The 27,677-nt window shown below is 43.5% G+C and overlaps 1 protein-coding gene across 4 annotated transcripts; it reads left to right on the plus strand.

Moving 5' to 3' along the window:
- Positions 1 to 841: 841 nt before the first annotated feature.
- Positions 842 to 17,530, plus strand: LOC117954831 (axin-2-like). Of its 4 annotated transcripts, none has more exons than XM_034888862.1 (11): positions 842 to 1,109; positions 2,590 to 3,519; positions 5,951 to 6,091; positions 8,784 to 8,886; positions 10,802 to 10,942; positions 11,550 to 11,971; positions 12,081 to 12,230; positions 12,336 to 12,569; positions 12,745 to 12,837; positions 13,470 to 13,595; positions 16,142 to 17,530. In XM_034888862.1, exons 2-11 carry the CDS (start codon positions 2,693 to 2,695, stop codon positions 16,266 to 16,268), a joined length of 2,364 nt encoding a protein of 787 aa, XP_034744753.1. In that variant the 5' UTR covers positions 842 to 1,109; positions 2,590 to 2,692; the 3' UTR covers positions 16,269 to 17,530. The 4 variants fall into 4 exon arrangements, with proteins under 4 accessions (XP_034744753.1, XP_034744746.1, XP_034744767.1 ...); XM_034888855.1 differs by lacking the exon at positions 842 to 1,109 and adding an exon at positions 1,459 to 1,710; XM_034888871.1 differs by lacking the exon at positions 842 to 1,109 and adding an exon at positions 1,465 to 1,483.
- Positions 17,531 to 27,677: the final 10,147 nt, after the last annotated feature.

The raw sequence follows: 27,677 nt of genomic DNA on the forward strand, positions 1-27,677 counted from the left end.
TGCCTTTGCTCTCTGTCCAATTTCAGTCAAAATGTCATGCTGTGCCATTTTCCCTGAATGTGGAACTGGCAAGTGTGTTAGGTTGACATCTTTGTGGTTAAAAGCCTGTGACTAATATGTAAATTATTTAACAATTTCACTCTATAGTGTTACCAAATCAGTGCTGCAACTTAGAAAATATGTTTAAATACATTGTGGAAATTGTAAAATTACATTTAACCACACATGATGTACTGTCACTCCCCTTTCTCTGGTAATTCTGTAATCAAGAGAGAACATTACTGGAATTACATATGAATAATGCGCTCAAACTCCCTGAGATTGTAAAACAATGTAGAAATTAGAATTACATATATTGCTGTTCAACAGGCCACATACCACAAAGAACTAAGTACAGTACACCCTATCATAATGGCTTCTCCTTAGCTAGGTGAACTCACTAAATTCCCCCCTGTCACTTGAAGTGGCCACAGGCAACAAACGTATCGCTTTTGTTTGCTTTGTGTTTCTGTTGAAACTTTGTGTAGTAACAGACTAACTGTAAGCATAACGCTATTGGCGCGGAAGATCACTTACTTCTGACGCTCCAAAGCCCCGGGGAGTTGGCTCGAGATTGCTTGTCTTTGATAAGGTCCTGGCATACATGTAAATCCTTTCCCTGTCTAGAAAAGTTTATTAAACATTTATTAACATCTAAATGTATGGGGTTGCTCACAAAAACGGTTACTCTATCGTTATTCTAGTTTATTTCATTTGGTGTTTTTTTTATTGGTCGCTGCGAAGATCAGACGCTATATTTTTTTTTATAAATCTTCCGGGACCAGGCCAGCGGTTCGTTCCTTTGAAGTCCACAGTTAAACCTTCAGCCCAGTTGGTTTAGAAACAGCACGGAGGATTTCAGCCGCCTGCCAAGACTTCTTGAAACACTACCTGTGGAGAAAATTCTAGGGCAAAACGCGTCTCTCTTTTATTCGCAGCTCCATTAAAATTGCCCAAAGTGTTAGGACATTACAGGACACAGAACTACGCCGAAGCGGTTGCAGGCCCAGGCTGTTGGACTACTTTACTTTCACGTTTTGAGAAAGGGAGGCTGCGCGGGTACATGGATGGTAAGTTGTAGGAAAGCTGTTCCACAGGCCCCCTCTCTTGGCCGCTTTGATGTGCTGCTGCTGAGCTTTGAAGTTGAGAAATGCGGGCTATGTTTCTTGTTTGTGGGCGAGAAATACGGTGAGATAGATAAGAAGCTTATGTATGTATGTGTGTGTGTGTGTGTGTGTGTGTGTGTGTATGTGTGTGTGTGAGATTGTGTGTGTGTCGGATAAAAAACCGAATATTTGTCGGGTGGTGCGTCTTCTAGCTGGGAAAAAAGTGGGATGTATTCTTCAATAGGAGCCCCCCCCCCTCCACCCACCTCCTCTTTTACCTCCTCCAGATTTTGACACCCCCAGTGATCTACATAGGGACTCAGCCTGCCTACTCTGAGGTCAGTTGTTGAACGGGACAGGGTACATCCAACTATACAGCGCTTGTTTTGCAGAGGGATAGGACACATGTGCCACGGCACAAGCTTCACATAGTCCGTCGTCGCCTTTTTGTGCTGGATTACTGATTGGAGAGTTTTGGACTGTATTAGGCTTTACTACAAATGGAGAAGCCTAATATTTCAACTTTTTAACGGGGTTTTACTCTGATTGGATCTGCTCTGCGATGGTATGTTTTACACGTTTATTCAGCCTTCACCCATTGGATTTTAGAATTGGGTATATTATGCTGTAGAGTTACACTGCCTGTTAAGACCAAATGCATTATTATGTAGCTTTTGTAACGGCCAACCACTCAGTTTATGTCGGTTTAGCTGCGTATCCTTTAAGGTAAAGTCTCTTTAGATCTGGCGCTGAGGCTTTGAGTACAATTATTCAGGTTTTACTCCAAATATATGCATCCTTTCTTCTCGTGATGATAAATAAGACACGTTACACGGGCTATGGCTTTAATTATGTCCCGTAATAGGCTTCTTGGGCAGATATTAAGATCGATTGATCGCTTAAATTTACTCAAGATCGATTGGCTTTTCCCGCGGGGCATTTTACCCCTCGCACAATACAACGTTTAAGGTCATTGTGGAGCAGATCAGATGCGTTTCCACTCTGTAACATTCTGGGTTAGTGAGGACAAGTGTGGGCTCCGAGTGGAAACGAGTTTGTGTGTGTGTGATACAGACAGGGTTACTGTACTGTCGTCCGAAACAGATTGGAAATTAATTGGAGTTGAAGCCTGTGACATGGACTCGTTAGTGAAACACATGTAAGCCACAGTTGTGAGAATACGGTTTTGGTGAAGAGCGAGGCTGTGTGAGATGATTACTCTTGTAAAATGTGTGTTGATGTGACAGATCAGTGCACGTTGAGAATGTAGGCTGCAGTTGATCTCTCATTTAGATTATAAATAGATAAATGAAACGAAAAGAGGCTTTCATATTTCCTTTCTCTGTGAACCCGGCGAGGTTTTTGAAAGGGACTGTTTACTTGATGTCTTTCTTTGAAGTTCAGCAGGATCTGGCTTTGATTAGATCAATACTTTGTGTTTCAGAGTGAAGAGGAGCCGAGAAGCTCCCCCGCTGCTTTTAGAGAGTGAGGAGGATTAGGCTGGAGCTCAGCGGAGGCACTCTCACACTGCAACCGGAGCTGGAGCCATGAGCAGGGCGCTTACGGAGCACATCAGCAGTAGCTTCCGAGAAGATGCTCCTCGTCCTCCGGTACCGGGGGAGGAGGGAGAGGCGCCATGCTTCAACCCCAGCAGATCTGCCAAAATGAGAGCCCAGAGCAAGGTTAAAGATACTCCCGCAGCGCCTCCCGGCACCACACCGCGGAGGAACGAGGATGGACTCGGGGAGCCAGAGGGCAGCGCGTCCCCGGATTCGCCCCTAGTCCGGTGGACAAAGTCTCTGCATTTTCTCCTGGGGGACCAAGACGGCGCTCACCTCTTTAGAACCTTTTTGGAACGGGAGAATTGCGTGGACACTTTGGACTTTTGGTTCGCCTGCAACGGCTTCAGACAAATGGACTTAAAGGATACCAAAACGTTGCGAGTTGCCAAAGTTATTTTCAAGCGGTACATCGAGAACAACAGCATTGTCGCGAAGCAGCTGAAACCGGCCACCAAGACCTTCATAAGGGATAGTATTAAGAAACAACAAATAGACTCTGCCATGTTTGACCAGGCACAGACGGAAATTCAGTCCAACATGGAAGAGAATGCATACCAGATGTTTTTGACCTCTGACATATACCTCGAATACGTGCGCACAGGCTGCGAAAACGCGGCATACATGAACCACGGCGGTCTCGGCAGCCTCAAGCTAATGTGCGGATACCTTCCTCCTCTAATGGAGGAAGAGGAGTGGACTTGTAATGACCTGAAGGCAAAAACGTTAGGGTCTGTGGTTGGACTGTCTGCGAAAACCCTGAGGGCTACCGCTACCATCCGGACAGCCGCTGAAGTGCTGGAGAATAGTTGCAGGTAAGAGCAGCGCTCACCTAGAGCATGCATGGCTGTGGTATTACATCTTAGTACATGTCATTATTTTTTTTTATTAGTAGTGCTTCCGATCACTATTTCTTCATTAGTTAAACTACAGTGCAAATGGGCGCTTGATCAAAGAGTCTCAGAGGAACATGCCTGTATATTTGTGCCCTCCTGCCATGCAGTTAGTCAAGGGATTGGAGGGGTGGAGGGACGGGGTGGGTACAAAACATCAATGGATCTGAGCCTTCCTTTTAAGTAAATGGTGTCTTGCAGGCAGCCCTCTGCTGGCTTGCCCACGTTTCCTGTGCTTTGAAACCGTTCCTCTGGTTCAGGCACAAATTCAGACACCACGCCTCATGTCTGTTACTGCTACATGACAGTATGATGCTATTGTAAAAGTTATGCTGTGTTTTCTCTTTTGTTCTACCCCTAAACCATAGTTATTGTAAAAACTATGGTCATAAAATCCCCCTAACCCAAAGAAATGCCAATACAGAGTTAAGAGAACTTTAGGAGCCAGACGTATGCCAAACGGAGATATTGTTCTCTTGGTCAGAGATGAAAGCCGAGCTGTTTGTGGAAAGCGTTCAGGCTTTTATCTCAAGAGCTCGTCCCACACGTTGTTGTCCAACAGCTGAAATCTTTTCAAGCCAGGAACCGTTTTGAAAACTGGATTTTATGCTTGAGCCTGCATCAAAGGGTGCTTAAAAAGTTTTTCACTCAACTACTTTGTTCTCACATCTGGACCCAATTGTTACTTAAAGATTGGCCAATGTCTTGATACTTTGGTAGAAAAGTCCAATTTGTAAATAATCCATATGCTCCTTCTCAAGGTAACTAAACATTTTAGTGAGACTAGAAATTCAAAATGGTTTCCGCATGATTTTTAATAACAGTGTAAAGATTTACACAACTTAAACACTCACTGGGGTATTTTATCCTTCATGTGAAAATATGTCAGATAACATCACAGCACAGTTACTCATTTGCTTGAAAGGGCCCATGTGGAGTTAGGAACCAATAAGCGCAAGGTTTGTTGACATGTGGACATCTCCTGGTTTCCTGGTGTGATCCCCTGCATTCTTGTTTTTCACTAAAAGAAAATCGGGAGGGAGAGAACCCCCTCTCTTTCCCCTCTGTCACCCACTCTCTCCCCATTTCCCCTGCCCCTCGTCATCTCTTTAGGTCAACCAATTTCCATCTCAAACATGTGGAACTAATTTTGCCACTGCACAAATTCCTTTTTTCCCCCTCATTTAAAAAAACCCTCCCAATACTCAACTCCAAAGTGTTAGAAAAACACAACAACAAAACATCCTCAGCTTAGTTCCGCGGCTTCAACCACCAATCCCACTTTGCCATAGAGTGTGTGTGTGTGTCTCAGTGTTTTCCTTCCTCTTTCTTTTCTATCCAGCACTTTTATCTCTCCTTTTTGAAAACAAAAATCTGTCTGACAGAGACTAAGCATGCTTGGGAGAGAAAAGGGGAGAGACAAGAGTAAGGTAAAAGGGGGGAAAGACAGGAAGGAGGGGATCATGAAAGAAAGAAAAGAGATGGAGAAAGAGGGGGGGGGGTGTGCAGAGAGCCCAGCTGTGCTAAATACCTGACTCTTTGCGCGGACCTTCCAAAGGTCAGGTTTGTGCTTGGGGCCTACGGCTTTAGTCATGCTGGGGTTCTCCTCTCAGCACTCCCGGCAGAAGGCATTCTCATAAAGAAAGAGGCCCTCCTTCCCCCTTTTCCTCTCTCCCTCCCTCCCTAAAGCTCAAGTTCCCCCTTCCTCTTCTTCCCTCCCTCTTCCTTGTCCACCCCCTTCACTACTGAAACAGGAATGCAACACAGCAGGAGAGAGACAGCAAGAGAGACTTTAGAAAGGAAAGCAGGGGAGAATGGGTACAGAAGGGGCTACAGACTGGATGATAGAGAGAGATAGGAGTGGGAAAGCATGGAGGAGAAAACACTCCAAGAAAAGAGAGAGTGAAGTTTCAGAGTGTGAAAGTGCTGGAGTAAATGGGCCTGGCTCAAACAAAAGGGTGTGGAGATAGCGAAACAGAGAAAAAGAATGGAAATGCTGTTGTCCATTCACACACAAAAGGGCTGCTCACTTCACCCACTCCAACCATCACCCCTCAGTCCCCAAAACACACAACCCCTGTATGTTAGGGAGGAGGGACATGAAAGAGAGCCCATATCTCCATCACTAATATTGTCAAGCTCATGAAAGTGACTGTTATTACAGAAACCTAAAGAAAATGTCAACAAAACAAACACACACATTTGCTTTTCAAATTTGATGAAATTAATATCAAAGGAAAATACAGAGCATGTGGGCTTTACCCAGCTGTCACATCTCTTCACTGTCTTCACTTCACTTCCTAGAGGGACATCACATTAAAACATGGCAAATTTCTTCCTGGGTCTTTCACAGGTCCCACCAGCGAGGAGAGCCTGCCAGCCCCTACTTTGTCAACTCCGGCTACATTTTTGCCCCTGCCACCAGTGCCAATGACAGCGAGTTCTCCAGTGATGCTACAACAGATGATTCCATGTCCATGACAGACAGTAGTGTGTAAGTGGTTTTAGTGTTTATTGAAATCAAAGAAGTTGATTGGTCAGTTTCATTTCAACTCAGATAATGTGGCAGCTTCAAATGTCTTAGTTCCATTCACTTCATCCTGGTTAAAGCTCTGAATTGTATTGTTTCCATAGTATCTAAACATGCCTGGATCATGGTTCAATCAACACCTTTCCAGGAAAAAGTCTTGTGGTGTGAAGAAAAATATTTGGCGTGGTATTCCAACAGACTCAGTGCTTCTTTAAGCCAGGGTACGGCAATGTTGCTAAATAATGGCCCTAATGTATTTTAATTATCCTCTATAATTGACTCTAGGTAATTCTTTTAATGTGTAGTTGTTACTGTGGCCTCCAGGGAGATAACTCTGGGAAAGTCATTATGTCTGAGGACCTTTTTGAAGTTTATTCTGATGCGTTGCAGGCTGGAGTGAAGGGTGAAAAAAAAGGAGAACGTCTTGATGTGGGTGGGGGCGTTGCCTCATTTTCCTCAAAGTTGAAATGTATCCATCCCACCCACCCTTCTGCCACAACAGACTTGTTTTTTTCATATTATCTAATCGCTTTTTCCCTTTGAAGAGCTGGGGGAGAGGGGGAGGGAAATGGCCATTCGGGCCTCAAGACAAACTCATTGAAAAATGTTGGCACCAAATGAAAGGAGGCTTACTCACATGGTGGGTCGGTTTCCTGCCACTGGCCTCTGCGGCGTGCTGAGATCATGTGTCTGTGAGGCTTTCACAGAGGTTACTCATTTCTAAACCTTGGGACACGGCATGAGGAACTCCCCCATGGCCAGACTAGGGCACCCCCAAAAAATCGCCTCACCCGCCCAACCCTCCACTGCTTCTCTCCTCCACCCTCCAGAGCCAATAGCAGGAGTGGTTGGCTCAAAGTGCAAGGGAGTGAGAAAATAAAGTGCATGGAGTATAAAGGGCTTAACTGAATCGCTTTCAGCCTATTGTTAGGTGAGGGGAGCTTAGGGGGATAAGAGGGTGGCTGGCTGCTTTGAAAATGACTTGCACAACTGAATAGGAGATCCCCATAAAGTAAGGGCCCATGAAACCATGAAAGAGTCCACGGCTGTTTTCCCTTCCCCAACCTGGACAAAGCCCCCACATGGTTAGCAAGGGGGCAGATAGTTTGGATTGATAAAAACAAAACTTAGTGATAGGAAAGTTGCAAGCTTTGTGCGGGAATGATGTTTTGGCGAATAAGTTTGAGGCCCTCGTTAGCGCGCAAGTTCCTCTGGGCTGTTGAGTTTTACTTTTGAAGAGTTTCCTGTGTTTCTTCCTGCGCCTTGAGGGATGATGGCTTGTAGTCTCAAGGGTACAGTTTGTGAAGCATTGATTTTGGTAGTAGGCCCGACTTACAAGAAGCTTGCTGCAACACGGGTAATATCGGCAGCTTGGCTCCATTATCTGATCCTTCTTTACAACGTCACTCTGAAAGGACATTCAGAACTTGTTTAAGGAAACGAAGAAGAAATAATAGATTAATTGTTTAACTGCATCAAAGTCAAATTCTTTAAATAGTTCTCACCAAGGTCTTTGACACAGCAAACTCTCCTGTCCAACCCCTAACCGATTGGAATAAAAATGCAGCTTATTCCTCTCCCATTCGAGGGAACAATTTGATTAGTGTGTCCTTTTACAGTGGTTAAAAGGCACACTGCAAATTTGAATCTCATTTCCCAGATATAGAACAAGAAAAGGAGGATTTGGAGGGCGGGGGGGGGGGGGATTTTTTTTTCTCTTTTTGCTTATATCTTATTTATGGATTTACTTGGACGCTGGGGAATGCTGCTGCACCAACTTCAAACATTACCTTATCTTACAAACCAGCCTTTTGATGTTGCTGAGATCAGAGGCTCACAGCACAGCGCTTGCCAAACGAAGATGGCAGCGGGTGCATATGTGCATGAGTGTGAGATTTCAAAGAGGCAGCAGAAAAAGTAGCGTTTGGGCTAGGTCAGACACTTCTGAGCAGCCAAAACGGCCAAGATAATTGGCCTAGCTTAAGTGGCAGCTGACTGGAAAAGCTAGAAGACACAGAATGAAAAATGGAGAATAAGATTCCCAGAATAAATGCTTAATTGTCCGGAGACTACTGGTATTTCTAGCTCTATTTTCATATTAATATATCAGAGTTACAAAGCCAGCAGCACTTAACCAGCGTTTGCTAGGCTGTCGTAGTTTCCGTCTCCAACCAGTTACTGAGTTTAGCGCTAATTCGTCTGCTTTTAAACAATCACTGTCTGAGTTGACAAGGACTGATGTAATCTTATCGGTGGGGCTCTTCTTTTGAAGCCCACAGTGGGATGTTTAGCATATCTTTACCATTGTCCTGGTGTGTTTTGTTGTGTGTTTTTGTTGCCTTGGCTTCAAGCGCTCTCTGGCCTTTTGATTCAGCTGTAATGTGCCCAGTGGGTGGTTACTGGGTGGTGTTGTGTCGGTCACTTCAATAATGAACTGCCTCCTAAGTGCTCTTTGTCCTCAAAGATTGGCTAATGTTGCTAATGCACCAACAGTTGGTGTGGAGGTGTTGTGACCAGCATGATGCATTGCAGTAAATTATGAAAAATAACATCCACTACATAGTTGGCTATATAATAGATCAAATTAATTGTAAATAAAAGTCATTTGAGTGGTCTTTGGCTCTTTTTTTAATGTGATATCTTTGTTTTTTTACAGAGATGGGATTCCTCCATATAAGGTGGGCACTAAGAAGCAACTCCAGCGAGAGATGCATCGCAGTGTCAAGATCAATGGCCAGATAACTCTTCCCCACTTTCCTGTAAGTCCTACTTCCTTAACTTATACTTTCTGTCTCTGTGTTTCCTTTTTTTTGTAATCTGCTAAACTCAAACTTTTACACGCTGACAGACAACTGGGTCCTGATTCCCTTGAGGAGATGTGTTTTATTTTATTTATTTATTTTCAGAGCTGTTGTGACAGAATAATATATTTCATTCCCCGGCTCTTTTTCATATAAAAGTCAGGGTAAATGAAAGGCAGGATTTGCATACTACTTCACTTATTCTTTTGCCTTTTCAAGCTCCCCACCCCCCATTTACCCCCTTTCCCAATAGCTTCTGTCAGGCTGTAAATATAAACTTGTGTTGCCATCTTTGTATTCCGTCTCAGTAACTGTAACACGTCACAAAGGGTCTTAGCTTCATGTGTTTTATGCATCATTGATGGCTGTGGCTATAGCAAAGGTAATAGATATTGCAACGGTGTTAATCGTAACGATTGAATTCAACGTTGTTGGCTTGCTAAATGATTCCCAAAACTAAAGTTTACATCCCAGCAGATGCATATGAGATACATCAGTATTCAATTCCACTCCCAACCTGATATCTGGTCCCATTAGTATTTGGGTCATATGAAATATGTGCTTTGAATTCAAGATTGTGTTGACCTGCTGGAGTTGTTGTGTGAAGGTATAATAGGGAACTGGGTTAGAACAGATTAACACCAGGTTGGGAGGCAGGCCTGTTTGAGGCAAGAAAAGAAATGTGAAATTTCTTTGTCTTCATATCCAAACACAAGTATGTGTATGTGTTGTGTGGTGTGTGCATGCAATTGAAAGTGTTGTCTGTTCTGCCCTTTTTTCTCTCTTCCGCTCTCTTTTCTCTCCATCTCTCTCCATCTCTCTCTCTCTCTCTTTTTCTTTTCCCACTTGTACTCCTTTAATGTCTCCCTCCTGATTTGGAGATGGCTCTGTCTCCCATGATGCACCAGCCCCAGGCAGCGGGGGCCCCGTGCAGGGCTGGCGCTCCTTTGCCAGCAGCTCTGCTTGCCTTTCTTCTTCTTCCCTTCATCGTGTCTACAAAGAGATGAGAGGAACAACAAAAAAAGAGTCAAAATCAAGAAAGCCAGTGTGCCAAATAACAAAAAAAGTAAAAAAAAAAAAATAATAATAATAATAAAGGGGAGAGAGAGAAGCCGGTGCATACAGTTAAAGAAAAAGGAGGATAATGTGACTAGAGTACCTCTGAGCTGCCCTGCATGCAGCCGGAAAATAAATTACTACTTCCCCTCAGATCTTCCCAGTATTTGACTCTATCCTCTCCCTCCCTCTTTTCCCTTTTTTCTTTGTCTCTCACTCTCTCTCTCTCTCTCTCTCTCTCTGCCACCATTGCCACTTCACTAACGCACATCTCAATCCCCTTCCTCTTTTTTCATGCTGTTAATTTTGTCCCCCTCTCCTTTTTTTCTTCCCCTCTACTCTGCTCACTCTCTCTTCTCTGTCGATATCTGGCTTTTATTCGGAGATTTAAAGCTGCGTCTCCCTCCCACCCCTAGTGTGCGTTTGATGTTTGACAAGGGCCCTTTGAAGTGTGCTGACTTCAGAGGCTGCCTAGCTGATGGCTTGGTAGGGCTACAGAGGGTGCAGGCAGGGGGCCTCCCCTCCAAGCGAGACCAACTGCTACCCCGCCATTGCTACCCCCTTTTCTCCCCCTCACCCAGCAGCCTGGCACTGCCAAGGGCCCTGGGCATGAGAAGACGGGCGGTGGAGAAGGTTCAGGTTAGCTTGAGGGCAAGGGCAACTGGATTAGGCCTTTTGGAATAGTAGCAGGCTTTTTGGAACAAGATAGGAGAGTGGATTACTGCAACATATTGCATCTGTCAAAAACGCTACGCAGTTACACTCACACAAACACACACACTAATGTGTCCTTCCCCTTGTGTTGTTTCCCCTGCAGAGGACACATCGGCTGCCTAAGGAAATGACCCCTGTTGAGCCCTCAGCCTTTGCTGCCCAGCTCATATCTCGGCTGGAGAAGCTGAAGCGAGAGCAGGACACCATGAGCTCATTAGAGGAGAGGCTGCAGCAGATCCAGGAGGTATGGATGTTCTCTACAGTCGGACACCTCCACCAACATTAAGCGTGGCTGCCACTTAGAAAACTTAGAAATTCTAACTTCTATCCAAGTTAACTCGGGACAATGGTTCCATATTGTGCAACAAAAGCCTTTGTGCCTGCTTTAACATGTCGAAGAACAGGGACGAGACCAAGGGATTTGAAAGTCTGTCTTGGTTTAGCTACTTCTTCCCTTTTCCTCTCTGTTCGCCACTACTTCATCTGGAGGAACTTTCATACTTATGTTTCTAGACACACTTGAAGCCCCTTCAAATAGTTAGCACTTAGTAACTCTCCAGTGGCACGTTTGCTGAGTATGTGTAGTGCTAGTCTCTTTGTGAAGCACAGGCACACTCTGCATTATAGATGAAGCGCACCCGAAGCCTGTTAGCGAAGATAACTGTGCGGCAAAAAGGAAACTCAAATCAAGTTATCCAGGAATTTGCTCTCACTGAGTTTCGAGTGAGGTAGATAGAAGTTGGTGTAAGTTGAGACATAATTCTTCCACTCGCTGCCTTTACCACATGTGACTGTGTTTAAGTGTTTTGGCAATTGCCTTAACTTTTTTGTACTTTTCTTTGCCTGTCTAGGAGGAGGAAAGGGAGGAGAGCAGTGACCTTACCAGCAGCATCTCCCTCCATCAACCTCTGCTCCCGTCTGGCAGCCAATGCGAGGAAGACCCCCAAGCTATCCTGGACGACCACCTATCCCGTGTCCTGAAGACTCCTGGATGCCAGTCACCAGGTGTGGTTCGGCACTCACCACGCTCCCGCTCCCCGAATCGGACCGATGCTATGCTGTCCTCTGGCCACGGGCCCTTCTTTGGTGCGTTTCCGGGGGCCGCCAAGGTTTTGATGACAGGCAGGCCGTCCACAAAGCACATCCACCACCACTACATTCACCATCACCACACTGGGCCCAAGACCAAGGAGCAGATTGAGGCCGAGGCGGCTCAGCGCGTGCAGTGCCTCTGCCCCCCAGGGGGCGCCAATTATTCCGACTTCACCCCTGCGTAAGTGTAACTTCTAAGCTGTGCCGAAACATTGTAAATTAGCCCTTAGAACCACAGATTTCTTCAATTTTCCTCTCTGGTCCTAACTTGCCTCTCCGTCCTTCTCCAGTCGCTGCAGCACTTTGTCCAGACGGCCAGTTAAGGCCATCGATGAGGGTGTGTCTTCCCCACGCCTCCCCTTAGACGCCACTGACCGCTCTCAGAATGTTTGGCAGTGGATCCTAGAGAGTGAGAGGCAGGGCAAGCACAAGCCACACAGGTGAGTGTCGGTCGGTAATGGCCACATCATAATTTTTACCACACACCACTAGTGACTCGGGTTCTTAACTGGTGTAATATATTGGCCATTCTTTATACCTACCAGCGCTCAAGGCCTAAAGAAGTCCAGCCCGCTTGACTCCAAAACTCTGCCCGGTCGGACTCACTCCACCTGGGGAGGAGGTGGCATTGGCAGTGGGGCTCACCTCCGTGGCCACCACCCAGGCCACCCGTTCATCCAGGACCCGGCCATGCCCCCCCTGCCCCCACCTAACACCTTGGCACAGCTAGAGGAGGCCTGCCGCAGACTAGAAGAGGTCTCCAAGCCCCCAAAACAAAAGTAGGCAAACGTGGACACACTCAAAACACACATTTAGCTTTACACATAAAACTAAAAGTGCCAATATATTGCCCATCTTCCACATTCCACGGACCACAATGTACATAGTGTCCATTGGTTTCTCTTCATATTGATGGGTTTATTGATTTGTCATTGATCTCTGTGATTGTAACAGGCATTCAGCAGCAGCCAGCAGCCTTCAGAAAGACAGGAGCCATCCAGCAGCTGCCTTCCCCACTGGAGCCAGCCTTGGACTCCAAACAGACGAGTACGGCACTCTTCTTTTCCCGCACTCCCTTTGAATCTATGGCGCAATCCTATATTTGTATAATATAAATTCTTTGTCGATTGCATTCTAGTTTTCCAGATTTCATTTCTCATACACTTAGATACTATCTTTTTGTAAAAGCTTTCCTTCTGTCCCACCCTCATCCTCACATACTTTCTCACTCTTTCCTTCAAAGAGAGATGTTGTGAGTCAGCATAGCTATGTCTTTGAACTCCTCTTCTTTTGCTTTTTAATCATTTAAGATTAAACATGCTTTAATATAGAATCTACCCACCCGTTTCCCAACACACACACACACACACACACACACACACACACACACTCACCACTGGAACCCAACAAAGATGCAATGACTAGCCCCCGGTAACTCAAATTTATCGGCCCCCTTGCTACATTTGTTGTTGAATGGGTTGGGTGTTTGATGTTAAGCTATAGCCACCTGACTGTGAGAATCTTTTAGTTTTAATTGGTTGACCCTTGGGTGAGCCAGCTGTTTGTTGGCATCCTTAATTAATTATTCTCCAAAGATTGTTTATCTACATTTACCAATCTGACTCCTTGTTGTACTCGTGCAGCTGTATAAAACCCTATTTTCATCTGTACATTTTCAGGTCTAAAGAGCTTGTGGTCACCTACTTCTTCTGCGGAGAGGAGATTCCTTATCGCAGCATGATGAAGACCCACTGCCTCACCCTGGGACACTTCAAGGAACAGCTTAGCAAGAAAGGCAACTACCGGTAATTATAAACCTCTGACAACGGCATACAAATCATAGAACCCTAGCACATGCTTGGATAGATGTTTATTCAAACATTGTTTGGATGGGGTTGATGCTGTAGATTGGCTCTGCATATGTATGGGCATTTGTTTCATGTACTTGTATATGCTTGTCTGCTGAGTGGGAGTGTGAAAAACTGGAGTTGAAAAGAAACTGGGCTGATCCACTGTATTCAGAGCTTACAGAGAGGAGGAGGGGGGGTTCTGCAGCATATTTTCCCCCCACATCTGGTACTGATTTCCATGGTAAAGCAGCCTTAATAAATATGGCTTTGAAGACTGGGCTATTTTATTTTGTGCACAAAGACCATTGCGAGGCCTTCAAATTCCTCCTCCAGACTATTGCATCAGGCTTTAGAATCAATGCCGTAAGCACTTTCTTCTGTTAATGACTGATAGCAGTTAACACAGCAAAGAAATGAATGTCAGATGATGAGGGGGAACTCCTAAACAATGTAAGAACTTATTAAGTCATTTAAAATATAACGCCAGTTTGAGGACATGTAAATAAAAAAAGCCCAGGCTTGCTTTGTCAAGTAACTGTTCCAGTACTGCGTAGGTTGTATGCTGAAAAGACACAAAGCCTGCATACCCCATGACATCAACATCAAGTTACAGCCACATCTGCTTGTTAGGCAAGAGAGAAGGCCTGCAAACAAGTCATTGCACCCCTGCTATCCCATAACTCTTCAGCGAGCAAATAAGATGGGGGAGGTGGGGATGAAGCGTCTGGCTTCAATGGCAGTAGAATGTGTGGAGTTGGTTAATTTGGACATGGCAGCAGTACAGTGGAGAACAGTACGCCGTGGCTGTGCCAGGCGATATTGGTGCCAGATGTTGCAAAGAGAGAAAAATCCTGCCACATAAAACATGTTCCAATAGAAATACTCCTTCTGTCTCTCTCTGTCTCACTCTATGATACAAAGTGATGACTTTGAACTATTTGTAAGTGAAAATGTAGCATTTTCCTCTGTAAAAATAAATAAATATATAAATAGATAAATCCAGCAACTAAATTGAGATGGATATTTATTTGGTTTCCGCTAATGGCGACAGAAAGGCTAAATTTTGCCCAGCAAAGCTTAGACGACAGAGGAAAACTTTGCTGAAATGCCATATCATTAAACAAAGCCATCACCCTTCAGTCTCATCGCTGCACACTTGAGTGGAACGTCTTGCAGCTGTGGTAACACAAACCTCCTCCTCCTTCATTTGTGTGTAATTACAATCAACACGGCAAATAAAACTGGATGTGTACGTTTTTGTACGCCCCTCGTTACATGTGTTGTTTGAATGACTCGAAGCTGAGCGATTGCTCATAAAATAGCTTTTTATTTTTCCCTTTTTTCTTCTTTTTTTGGTATTCTGAACGCAGGCACACATGGGCAAAATGAGGCATTTTTCCATTACAAAGCTTATCATTAAATCCCCTCCCGCTGATCTTTTGCTGGGTTGAAAGTAGAGAGGAGAAATCATTAGGAGCTCCAGGAGACTTCACAGTCACTGGGACCAAGCTAACCCTGGGAGTTATCTCTGCTTGAGAGAAGAAGAAGAGTGGGCTAGCTAGATGACCTGTGACCTGTCTGAGCACCCCCCCATCACATGGTAAAGCCCCTCAGATTCGGCCCACATCCAACCTATCACACCCACTCGCTGAGCCAAGAAAGGCCTGCGCTCCACTTCCCCGCACTTTCTTTCCTTCCTGCTCCCTATTTTTTTCCTCTGTTCTCCGCTGGTGATCAGAAAGCTGCCCGAACTCTGTCCGTGTGTGTGCTGGCAAGTGTGTGTAGGATGGAAACATAGGGCTTGTGCGTGTTTATGTCCAAGCGGCGGAGTGTTCTCTTGCAGTCACAGGCAGACTGTCAGGCACCTGGAATGCCAACCTGTGTGACAGAAAGGCCCTTCATTTGACAGCCTGCCCAATTAGAAGCCATGGAGACACAGAGAGGGAGGGGGGGCACTGTCAAAGAGAGAGAGGAGGGGGCCTTTTGACAGCCTTTAATTAACCCTTCAACTTTAATAAGACCTTTCGGGACAGCTAGGTATCTGTAGAGTGGCCAGCAGTGGATAAGGAAACAAGAACTCATGGATGAACACACACACACACACACACACAGGCTGTTTCTAGCAGCTTGAATTATCACAGGGAGTGTTTAAACGGAGGGTTCAGCTCTGTTTGTGCAGCGGTGTGATGTGGAGTCAGGCTCTGCCTTTGAAGTGTGCCGGGATGGCATTGAAGGCTATGACTAAGTTGTTTTGAGCAGGATCCATTTCTGGCTCTCAGAGTGTGTGTTTGTGTTTGATTTGGACTAAAGAGAGTTGTGTGCAAGCATGTATATGGAAGTAGTCGTGTAGGTTGCCTCAAAGCGGGTTTAAACACGATGAAATGTATCAGATGCACTCCTGCTGCCACTCTGTCAGCTTTCGTTTGTGTTCAATTTTTCCTCGTACACCTACGCTGAACATTTTCTAATCACGGACCTCTCTCTTTGTCTCTCCTCCTCAGGTACTACTTCAAGAAAGCCAGTGATGAGTTTGAGTGCGGTGCCGTGTTTGAGGAGGTGTGGGAGGATGCCAGCGTGTTGCCCATGTATGAGGGCAAGGTCCTGGGCAAGGTGGAGAGGATGGACTAAAAAGCCACTTTGTTGCCAACCAACCAATGCCCTTCCCCACCCAACCAAAAGCTAATCTGTCCCTAAAAAAACTTGAGCAAGAGACTCTTTGTAATTAACAGAAAATACTCTGGACTCCTTTTTTTTTCTTTTTTTTATTACTTAATATTAAGCTAAACAGAGTTAATATATCCAGCACAAGAGGAGTGATTGAAGGAAGACGAGCCAATGAAGTATGCCGAAACCAGAGGAGGTGCCGCCCCTCCCTGACTTTATCAACCAATCAGCCTTAGAAACACAAGGGAATGACATGAGAGACCAATACAAGGATGATGAAAAATGATTGGAGGCCGGGATGGGGGGGGGGAACTCCCCCGCCCCTCCCCGGCACTTTTTAAATATAACCACTGAAGATGTAGAGGACAGTTTGGTTGTGATGTGATGAGAGACTGATGGTGCGTTCACGCCCGAGTGCGACAGACTAGCAGGCACTGAAGACACAGCGCCACCAACCTGCTCTTAACGTAACACTCCCAACATTGTTACAAAAAACTTCTGTACATGTGCATATACATACATGCATATATGTATAGATACATGTATTATATATAGAGATGCTTTTTGGCACAAGTTGAAAGTTTTTATTAAGTATTTATTAAAGGAGAAGAAAACAACCCACTCTTTTCCCTCTAGTTCTCCCTTCCTCGAGTCTTCTTAAACCTGTGTCCCTCCCCCTTTCCCTATTTCCAGCCAATGGGCAAGCTGCTTTGAATGTTGGGAGAATACTGTGGTGATATTGTTTAGTATATGAGTATTTTTTTTTTTAACTTTTACACAAAGGACGTGACACTAGCCTAGCACCTCCCATAGCCTTGTAGACCTGTCTGATCCGAACTAACAAGGCACACTCGTTCTATTCTATTCTAATGGTTGATCCCAGTCCTATATGCTGCTGATAGTTTGTAATGTTAACTTTTGTCACACTAGTATTTCCTCTCCCCCCTCCCTCTCTTTTTATCTCAGTCCGGTGAAAGAGCTCAAACTTGTGTTGTTGTGCCTTTGTTTGTGAACCAGGCATTGCACAAAGAGGGGGTGGGGGTAAAAACAGTTGCAGATACACACAGAGAGGAGACCTGGAGCACAAGCTGTACCATCTAATAATGGCAGCGTTTACAGCCCGCACACCAAAATAACTTGTGCTAACAAGAAGAAGTTTGGGTCACTGAGAGCGACTTCTCGAAGGAAGTCAGCTAGCGTGTCAAAAACACAAAAAGAAAAACAACTGTTGAAGAATTATGGCTCCGATATACCTTTTGAATGTTGTTACAGTAACACCGTATATAGCAGAGCTCCTGTATACATTGTAATTATGCATTCTGAAGTATGGATACTGACACATGTGATGCAGACATAGAGCGCACACACACACACACACACACACACACACACACACACACACACACACAGTATCGCTGGTGTTTTATGAGTACAGCAGCACCTGTGCCTACATGGATGCCATACCATGTGCTACCCTGTTTCAGGGTTTTAATATATATCCCTTGGTTTTCAGAAGGGTTTTATGTTGAAAAGATATTTTTATGCTTTTAATAATATCCTGTTTAATCATGTTTTTTGTTGTTGTTTTTTTACACCACAATCTTTTTGTTTTGTTTCATTCTATCTAAACTGTAAATTATACATTATATAAAGAGTTTCATTTAAAGATTTACATGGACCTATAATTATTGTAATTATTGAGAGATGTAGCCTTTATTAAAGTTTTATATTTTTCAAATGAAAGCTGTTGTGCCTGGATTTTATTCTCTCATGCAGGTTACTCGATATCACTGCACTTCTAATGTCATCCTGGTTTCTTTTCATTTGATGAACCATTATTTAGATGTGACAAGTTTGGACTCAAGTGTTCTGTCCACTTTAATGGACATACTGTACACAATTGAAGTTTGTCTGGGACACATGAATGTAGAGCTGGGCCATATATCATTAATATACCAATATTGTAATTTAAGACTAGATATCGTCTTAGATTTTGGATATCCTAATATGGCATCAGTGTTGTCTTCCTGGGTTTAAAGACTGAATTGCAGTAAAGTGATGTTATCTGAATGAATCATCTGAAGCATTTGCCTTTACCCACTTTATTGTTATATCCGCATTACTGATGATTATTTATCACAACTCCTATTGTGAAAATATTTTGTGAAGCACAATTAGTCAACCCTACTATTGTCTCACTTTGCCAAACCCTCCTCCCAAACACTGTAAAGGAGGGTCTGGCTTCTCACACACAGCATTCTGGGATGGGAGGAAAATGTGTTTTTGTGAATGTACAAGAGTCATACTTGCTTCTCAAAGCATATTAAGGACATAAGTGCCACCTTTAAGATTCACCGTATTCTCGTTTGACGGTCAATGGCCTTTTGAATGGGAGTCCTAGGGCCACTTTTACACTAGCCTCAAAAACACCAAGACGGCTCGACACAACATGGAATATCAGTCATAGGATCACCAGGGGCTCTACACAGGAACTCAGCATTGAGAACATTGTTTGTGTTCTCAGAGTTTACTAAAAAGAAAAGTTTTGAGAAACTCACGTTAGCAGTTAGCTGTCTGGATTTACCCTGCAGAGATCTGAGGAGCAGGTAACCATAGTCCTAAACCCACCAGAGATTAAAATGTCAACCCAAAGAAAGCGGAAGGAAATGGAAAATACATTCATCAGGTGGAATTTCCTGCAGCACCGGACCAATCCCAAAGGTTTAACACAAAGGAAATAGACAAACCGAACAATATCGTCGCAAAATCAATATTGAGGTATTTGGTCAAAAATATTGTGCTAATTGATTTTCTCCATAATCGCTCAGTGCTACATGAATGCATAAACATATATGTTGGATTTGGGGGTTCTTGTAATGCAAATCTAGAAAAGTCATGAGAGTATTATTTAACCAGTGAACGCCTCAGGGTGGCCTGTGGCCTCGCGAGTAGGATTCTGGACACAGTAATGTGTGTAATGCTAGTTAAAACACTTCTAAGAACCTCAGTATCAGCTGTTAATGATAAATGTAAATGATGAGAAATGTTGCCTAGTGGAAACGACACTCCACACCGTGCTGTAGTGAAAGTGACAGAATGTGCTCAGTAGGACAGGTCTATGGAACATGTTGTTAAATACTTAGAGCAATACCTATTCCTGAAAGTTACCTGCCTTCTGTCTAACCTCCATGCCATCCTCAATAATCAAATGGTATAGTCGTCACCGTTAAGGAGGTGCAGCATCGCAGTTGTAAAAATGAAAATGCTGATTGAAGATGGAGAGTTGGCCTGCAAGATCAATTGTTATCAAATCGCAATCTCGATTCACACTGTTCACGATTTAGTTTTTAAATAACTTTTTTTTTCTTTAATGACTTTGATTGTCGTCTATTTTTACGAGCCGAATGCTTCACGAACGCTACTACTTTCTTCTGTGAGTTTGAGACTGTATAAAATAGGTTTTAAAGCGCTCCCGAGCGCTGCAAAGCTCTGCCTTCTCTTCATTGAAGCCTCTGTGTTTACAGGCTTGTGGTGATACGCAATGTACTATAGGTGCCAAAAAGAAATCTATGTTTGGTACTGCCAATTTGTTTTGTCATGGTTCATGTGTGCAATAAACATTACAATTTGTGAAAAAAAAATCATGGCAGTAATATCAATTCTAAGCTAAAAAAAAGGATTCATATTTTACCCTGAATCGTGCGGGCCTAGTGGACTCTTCATTTGAACCAAATGATTTATTAAAGTTAGTCTTCTAGTTGCGTCATACAGTCAGGAGTTTCACAAACAAATGGACTGGAAACCTGAAAAAATACACGTTTTAAATTCATGTCTGAACGCTGTTTAATTGCCTGCGTAAACAGAAATCACCAAAAGCCTGCAACCTTTTCATGCATTACAGCCCCTCTGTGGTTAAATGTGTGCGCTCTGTGTTCAGTACTGTATTCAGCACATAAATGGGAGACGTTTAAGCATGGAAATGGGGGCATGGGCTAATTGGTCCTATTAAAGAGCAATGAGGACCAGCGCTACTCTCTGACAGTCAACACAAACATTAATGAAGCACCCTGCATCCCCCTATCAGAGCCTGGCCATGTTCGCCTCAATTATCTGGCTTCACTTCAGCAACGGGGAGGGGCAAATAATTCAGTGGTAGGGAGGGCGTGCGGACTCACTCCCTTGTACAGCTCAATTCAAATAGTTGACATAAAAAGAGACTCGCAATTGGCAAAAAGCAGAGGTAGCCACGTAACAAAGATAACAACAGTCATTACTGACAAGCTTTCACTTCTCACAAAATTATTTGCTCATTTATTTCTACCCCGTTCCTGGCAAAATGGCAACCAAAACAGAAAAGCCTGTCACATCTAGGAGATACTGTAGTTTTTTTTCTATTTCTAAAAAGCACATACTGTACACACTCCTTGTTTAGCCTTAAAACATAGTTCCATGGCAGCCATCCCAAAACATGTTTGTATTTTTAATACCGCAATTAGCAGGTTTCTTTCAAAAGGCTCTTTTCTTCATTAAAAGGCACATTGCGGGGGAAACTTCCAACACACGATCATTTGAGGAGTACATGCAGTACTTCTCAAACCTTAAAATCAATTCCCCCACACTTTAAGCTGTACAATGAGTAGGGTTTAATCAGGCTGAACCAGCTAGTTTCTGTTGAACTGTGTGGAACGGGGCAGGTGGAACCCTCCACCCTCCCCGCCTCTCCCCAACTCTATTTTTACAGCCTCTCGGGGCTCCGGCTTTGAAGGGAAACCTATCCAGGAAAATTGCTTGCATTTTTCCCCACCGGAGCGTTGATAGATGGACATTGACTGTCGCATTCCCTCTCTTGCACATCAGGAGCTCTGGCCCCCCCATCCCCTGCTATCTGCCCTCAGCCTTTTTGTGGCATTCCAGTCCTAGTAGGTGCTTTGTCGAAGTGCCATGCAGGTTACACACGGGTTCTGAAGTTCCTGCTTTCACTGAAACCTGACTTTTGACTCCTCAAACTCACATTTTAATTTGAAACCGCACGATTCTTTCACAGTGTCTTTTGATCAATTCAATGTGAGCGTTTCTATGGTATAACTTTGATTTCATTGGCAACAAACACATTTCTCTACCCCCCCATACATTCCATATGTATGTCCCATACGCCGCGACTTTCATCGCTGTCTTTTCTTCAAACAGTGGCATTCATTTTCTCCTTGCATTGTGGTAATTGGCATAGCATGGTTGGGGCTATTGTAAACATGGCTGTGTGAGACTGGTATAAAGAGGCACCAGTCTCTCCCCAGGCTAAGCTAGTGTGTGAGGCAGGCTGGGGCTGCTGCCTATTGTGCTGCTGAAGCCTTTGTAGATTTGCAGTGGGCCCCTTTTTAATCGCCTTCTCATACACGGCTTGCCGACTCGCTTTGCATATTTAATTGCCAGGTAAAATCATTTTGTGGGGCAATCCGTTTAATTATTTGATTGTACAGTAAGCGTAGAGAGTGAGCGAAGGGAAGAGGAAGGGATAAAGGGGGATAGAGAGACGGAGAGAGCAGCAGGCAGCAGAGAAAGAGGTCTGTTGCCAGAATAGACATCAAAGCTGTGCCTTGATGTTGATGTTGAATGGGCATTAATGGTTTCTGAAGGCAAGAGATTGCACAAAAAAAAGAAAGAGAGAGAGAGAGAGAAAAAAAAAATAAACCCTCCTTTTTCTCTGACAATCCCACCAGCAATCTCAGTAAATGCATAAACATTGGGACCCAGTGCCAGATAGAAGGGTTGAACAGAGAGAAAGAAAGTGAGAGCAAGAGAAGCTAGTTGGATTGTTCACTTTCATTTCCTCTAATGACCGAAGGCCGAGTAGCAGAGAGGAGACGGGTCAAATGGGCTGATTGGAGGCTGGCAGTGATTACCAGGCTGTTGCCATGTTAACCATTTAGCTTAAAAGAGCTCAAGATTCCGACCAATGCCTCATCTGAAGTCACAAGGACATCACAGATCAGGTTGTTGCATGTAATTCTCACAACTTAAACTACAAACCCCGTTCCACTGAAATTGGGACTTGTAAACCGTAAATAAAAACATGAGTCATTGATTTGCAAATCCTTTTCAACCTACATTCAATTGAATGCACTCCAAAAACAAGATATTTAATGTTTAAACTGATAAACAGTAATTACATTCTAATTCTATGCCTGCAACACGTTCAAACAAAGCTGGGACAGGGGCATGGTTACGACTGTTACATCACCTTTCCTTTTAACATCTTAATAAGCATGTGGGAATTGTGGACACTAATTACGGAGCTTTGTTGGTGGAATTCTTTCCCATTCTGACTTGATATACGACTTCCGTTGATCAACAATCCGGGGTCTCTGCGGTATTTTGCGCTTAATAATGCGCCACCCATTTTCAATGGGAGACAGGTCTGGAGTGCAGGCAGCCAGTCTAGTACCCACACTCCTGGACTACGAAGCCACGCTTTTGTAACACGTGCAGAATGGGGCTTAGCATTGTCTTGTTGAAATAAGCAGGGACGTCCCTGAAAAAGACGGTACTTGGATGGCAGTGCATGTTGTACCTGTGTGCATTTCAGCATTAATGGTGCCTTAACAGATGGAGAGATAATACAACAACACACCCCCATTCCATCCCAGATGCTGGCTTTTGACTGTTGGACTGATAACAATCTGGATTGTCCTTTTCCTCTTTGGCCGGAGGATAGGACGTCCACGATTTCCAAAAACAATTTGAAATGTGGACTCGGCAGACCACAGCACACTTTTCCACTTTGCGTCAGTCAAGAGAAGCCGGCGGCGTTTCTGGGTGTTGTTGATATGTGGCTTTTGCTTTCCATGGTAGAGTTTCTACTTGCACTTGTAGATGTAGTGATGAACTGTGTTAACTGACAGTGGTTTTCCAAAGTGTTCCTGAGCCCACGAGGTAATGTCCTTTACACAACGATGTCGGGTTTTAATGCAGCGCTGCCTGAGGGATCAAAGGTCACTCAAGGCATTACATTTTGGTTTTAGGCCTTGCCACATACCTGCAGAGATTTCTCCAGATTCTCTGGATCTTTTGATGATGTTATGGACTAGATGATAAAATCCCTAAATTCCTTGCGATTGTACATTGAGAAATGTTCTTAAAGTGTTGAACTATTTGCTCATGCAGTTGATCATAAAGAGGTAAAACTTGCCCCATCCATGCTTGTGAGCCTTTTGGGGATGCTCCTTTCATACCCAATAATGTTTTGTATTTATTTCAGATTTATTTGTCAAGGACAATGCACACTAACAATACATCAAAGTAAAATGTGCCGGAATTGGCCTGGAGGCTGTTTTACATCCGCTGTCCCTGGACTGGTGGTGAGAGGTTACCCTAAAATGAGATAAAATGATTAGGCTATGAATAATGCAAACAGATTTGGCCCTATGCAGTACAAGTTGACTACATTAATGCTAAAAGATAACATAAAAACAAGTACAGTTGGGTAAGATCAACACAAATACACACACAGCTGCACTGTCGGACCAGATAACAAACAAGGCACAGTAGCATAGACAAACATTTTGGTAAACATGCATTAAAACAACATTGCTAGGACATTAACAATCAACAGACTATTTCCCTAGCAACACAATAGTGAAACAGACCCACAAGCACAGCACAAAAAAACACAGACAGACAGATCGGGAGAGACAAGATGACACTCACCTGTTTCCAATTAACATGTTCACCTGTGGAATGTTCCAATCAGGTGGTTTTTAAGCATTCCTCAACTTTCCCAGTCTTTTGTTGCTCCTGTCCCAGCTTTTTTGGAACGTGTTGCAGGCATCACATCCCTGTGAGTGAATATTTGCAAAAAGACAATACAGTTTATCAGTTTGAAGATTAAATATCTTGTTTTTGTAGTGTGTTCAGTTGAATATAAGTTGAAAATGATTGCAAATGATTGTATTTTGTTTTCATTTATACTCTACAACTTCACAGGAATTGGGGTTTGTACTAGCATGGACAGATTATGCAACACTTTGCATTAGGGGTGTAAATTACACTTTATATCACCATACAATATAGGGATTCTTAGTTTAACAATACAATATTTGCATGGTACAAGAGTCCATTTAACACAGTCAGTTACTTTTATATTTGTGCTGTCAGTTAACCTTCATGATGTCCTTGGGTGAAATTGACCCATTTTCAGTTAATTTATTTATTTTTGTCACAAATAATGGGCCATTGAAAGCGCTGAAAATGTCAACATTAAAATTATCAAAAAGCTTTAGAAAAAACCTTAAGAAAAGCACCCACAAAATTCAAAAGTGACGAAAAAGTTAAGAAAAAGCAACAATAACGTTGAAAAAAAGCAACCATTTTTTTTCATGGTTTACGGTAAGGCAACACAAGGGTTAAACCCATTAGTAACGGCGTTAATGCAATCCCATTTTGAAGGCATACATTTTTTTATCGTGAGATTAACGTTCTTTTTGGCCTAGCAAACTTTTGGATTTTTTCCACAAGCTGTTGCAACAACTAGTTATGTTAGAAAAACTACAACACCCACCGGATCTAGCTAGACTGGAATCAAAACACCAGGCACACCGCACACTTGTTTGGGCTTGCGAGCAGTAGGGCTAGCCGTAGTAATGTTACGTTTTGAGTGGAAGGCGAGTGTGGGACGATGAAATGGACGTCAGTAAGATTCTGAATCTTTACTTTTTTAAAGTTGCCAAATGTTCCACTGACAAGACCAAAGTGATATGTGTGTTATGATCTATCATCGCAGTGCGGCCAGTCTGAAAATAACACTTGGTGGCCAAGGACGCTGATGCCAATCCCCCAGTCAAAGTATTTCTTTTACCCTTTTGATAGACAGTGTTACGCTGTGAGAGAGATTTACTTCAAGTGAGAACGTTTGTGTAAAATTGAACACTACAGTCGGCTCTATGCCAGTGTTGTTTTCAATAAAAAACCTTTTACACAAAGTGAGCCGATCCACTTTTCCATGTTGATAAGAGCACTAAAATTAGAAAGGGACATTTAGAATAGATAAAAATGTGCGAGCAATTGAGATTTATTTCAAGTAAACCATGACATTAATGCGATAATTGTGATTAAACATTTGAAGCGTTTGAGAGCACTAATTAAAATGTGGTATGACCATTTTAATACTTAGTTCTTCCAGCTATTAAAATAATACTATCATCTATTTTTGATTAAATAGTAAACAAAAAGCGGTGTATTTCAAAATAGCAATATGTGTCAATATTTTCCCTTTGTATCGATGATATTGGATCGTTGAATATTGAATGGATACATCGATCCAGATCATTTGTATTGTTACACCCCTACTTTGTATGTAGGGAATGTTCTGAGGAAGCATTTAGAAGACTTTGAACTTCTTTTGATCCGCATTTCCGACAGAGGTTTACGTTGCACAGCAGCTAGATCCCGACACCACACTAACATCCACCTCGTCAGGCTTTTAGTGAAGCCTTTCTGTCCGAACGACCGTGGCTCGGACCAATCAGCATCCTTCGAGGACCTGCTGGCAGTCACGGACTGCTTTTGCTTCTAGTATTAAAAAGTGAAGAGAAAAATGGGGAAATGTCCAATAAACTGTTGATTGTGACCTATTAATTTCTGCGCTGCAAATGCCGTTTTTTAAATCCAGTCCTCAAATGGACAATCTTTTTTTTTTTATATTGTGATCTTGATATAGGAACTTTTTGCTGCCATAAGCAACCAACGTGACCCAGCCACCTCATGCAAAGGCCAACAAAGTGATGGGGCACCAGGAACCTTTACACAGGGATTTAGAAGAAACTAGACCAAAACGGCATAAGTGCAAAAACTGGGGTTTTTAATTGACAACAACAAAAACAGACTCAAACTAAGGACACAAAATAAATCCTGGGAATGACAAAAAGGGAAATCAAACAGAGACAACGTATCAAACAAAACTGCAACCTCACTGCAAGCCTTTCTCCATCTCTCTCTCCTTTCTTCTGAAGGCACTTCATCATCTCGGCCTCACCTGAGTGGAACCTTCCTGCACAGGTAAGTACAGGGGGAGCTAAACTGAAAAAGCAACATTAACACACTGGTTTTAGAAAATTCATTTACATTTACTTCGATGAGTTACCATAGATATTATAAAATATCCTTCACTGCAGAACTATTTCACCTATTCTCCACCCACCCACCCACCCCTCCCGGCTGAGAGGAGCTAATCAGACACAGCTGTATGTACTCTTCTTGACTGGCTGGTGAGCAGCTGATCTCCCCAAACACAGGACTTTCACCCAGGAGAGCAGGGTTTGTGTCCCACGCGTATCCTTAACCGACCCGTTATTGCCGCGTGTCAGGGAACCGTAAGCCCACCCACAACCTTTTCCTTAACTTAACAACGTCAAAAAGGTTTGTCAAAAGGGAAGCCAATAGTCCCGACCAAGCGTGTGTTATGACGCTAAAGGAGACGACCAAGCACGTGTTATAAGACAACAACAAAGGCACCTGACGAAGCGACTGCATTTTACGAGATGGGAGTGAAAATGTGTTGCAAATGCCATTCAATGTGGAAGTAATTCAAGTATTCAGAATACGCTACTCAGATTGAGTAATTTTACGGAATGCATTATAAATGGCTTTTCTGTAACAGACTACATTTTTTTAAAGTATCGTTCCCAGCACTGCATAACAGTAACTATGTTGCTGTGGCTCAGGGGTAGAGCGGTCCCCTGCCATCGGAAGGTCCTGCAGTTCCACATCGAAGTGTCCTTGGGCAAGACACTGAACCCATCAGAGTGTGAATGTGTGTGAGTGTTTATCTGAGGAGCAGGTGACACCTTGTACGGCAGCCTCGGCCACAGTGTATGACTGTGTGTGAATGGTGAATGGTTCCTGTACTGTGTAAAAGTGCTTTGAGTAGTTGTTAAGACTAGAAAAGCGCTATATAAAATACATCCATTCACATTACATGCACACTAATATTACACTATTATTCCAAGTTTGACAATAATAACATGCACATGAGCTAGCTTATAGTGTCAGTATCAAAATATATATATATACAAATCTCATACTTGGGACAGACGGAAAAAATGTGATAACATTTCCTCCACAGGATGGAAGGACGGTGCATTTGCGGTAATACGGCATTTACAGTCAGGTAGCAAACCCCAAACAGTGGATGTTGTCCTCTCACATGTCACACAACACCTGTGTGTGTGTGTGTGTGTGTGTGTGTGTGTGTGGTGGGGCTTGGCATTTGCGTGTGAACAGTCCAAGCTAGAGGCTTTAACTGCAGCTTACCTCTGAAACTCATCCAAAACCACCTTGATCCTCTTTCGGCTGGCACTGCTGGAGATCTCTCTCTCTCTC

The sequence above is a fragment of the Etheostoma cragini genome, chromosome 2 (assembly GCF_013103735.1).
Source record: "Etheostoma cragini isolate CJK2018 chromosome 2, CSU_Ecrag_1.0, whole genome shotgun sequence".
Classification (NCBI taxonomy): Eukaryota; Metazoa; Chordata; class Actinopteri; order Perciformes; family Percidae; genus Etheostoma; species Etheostoma cragini.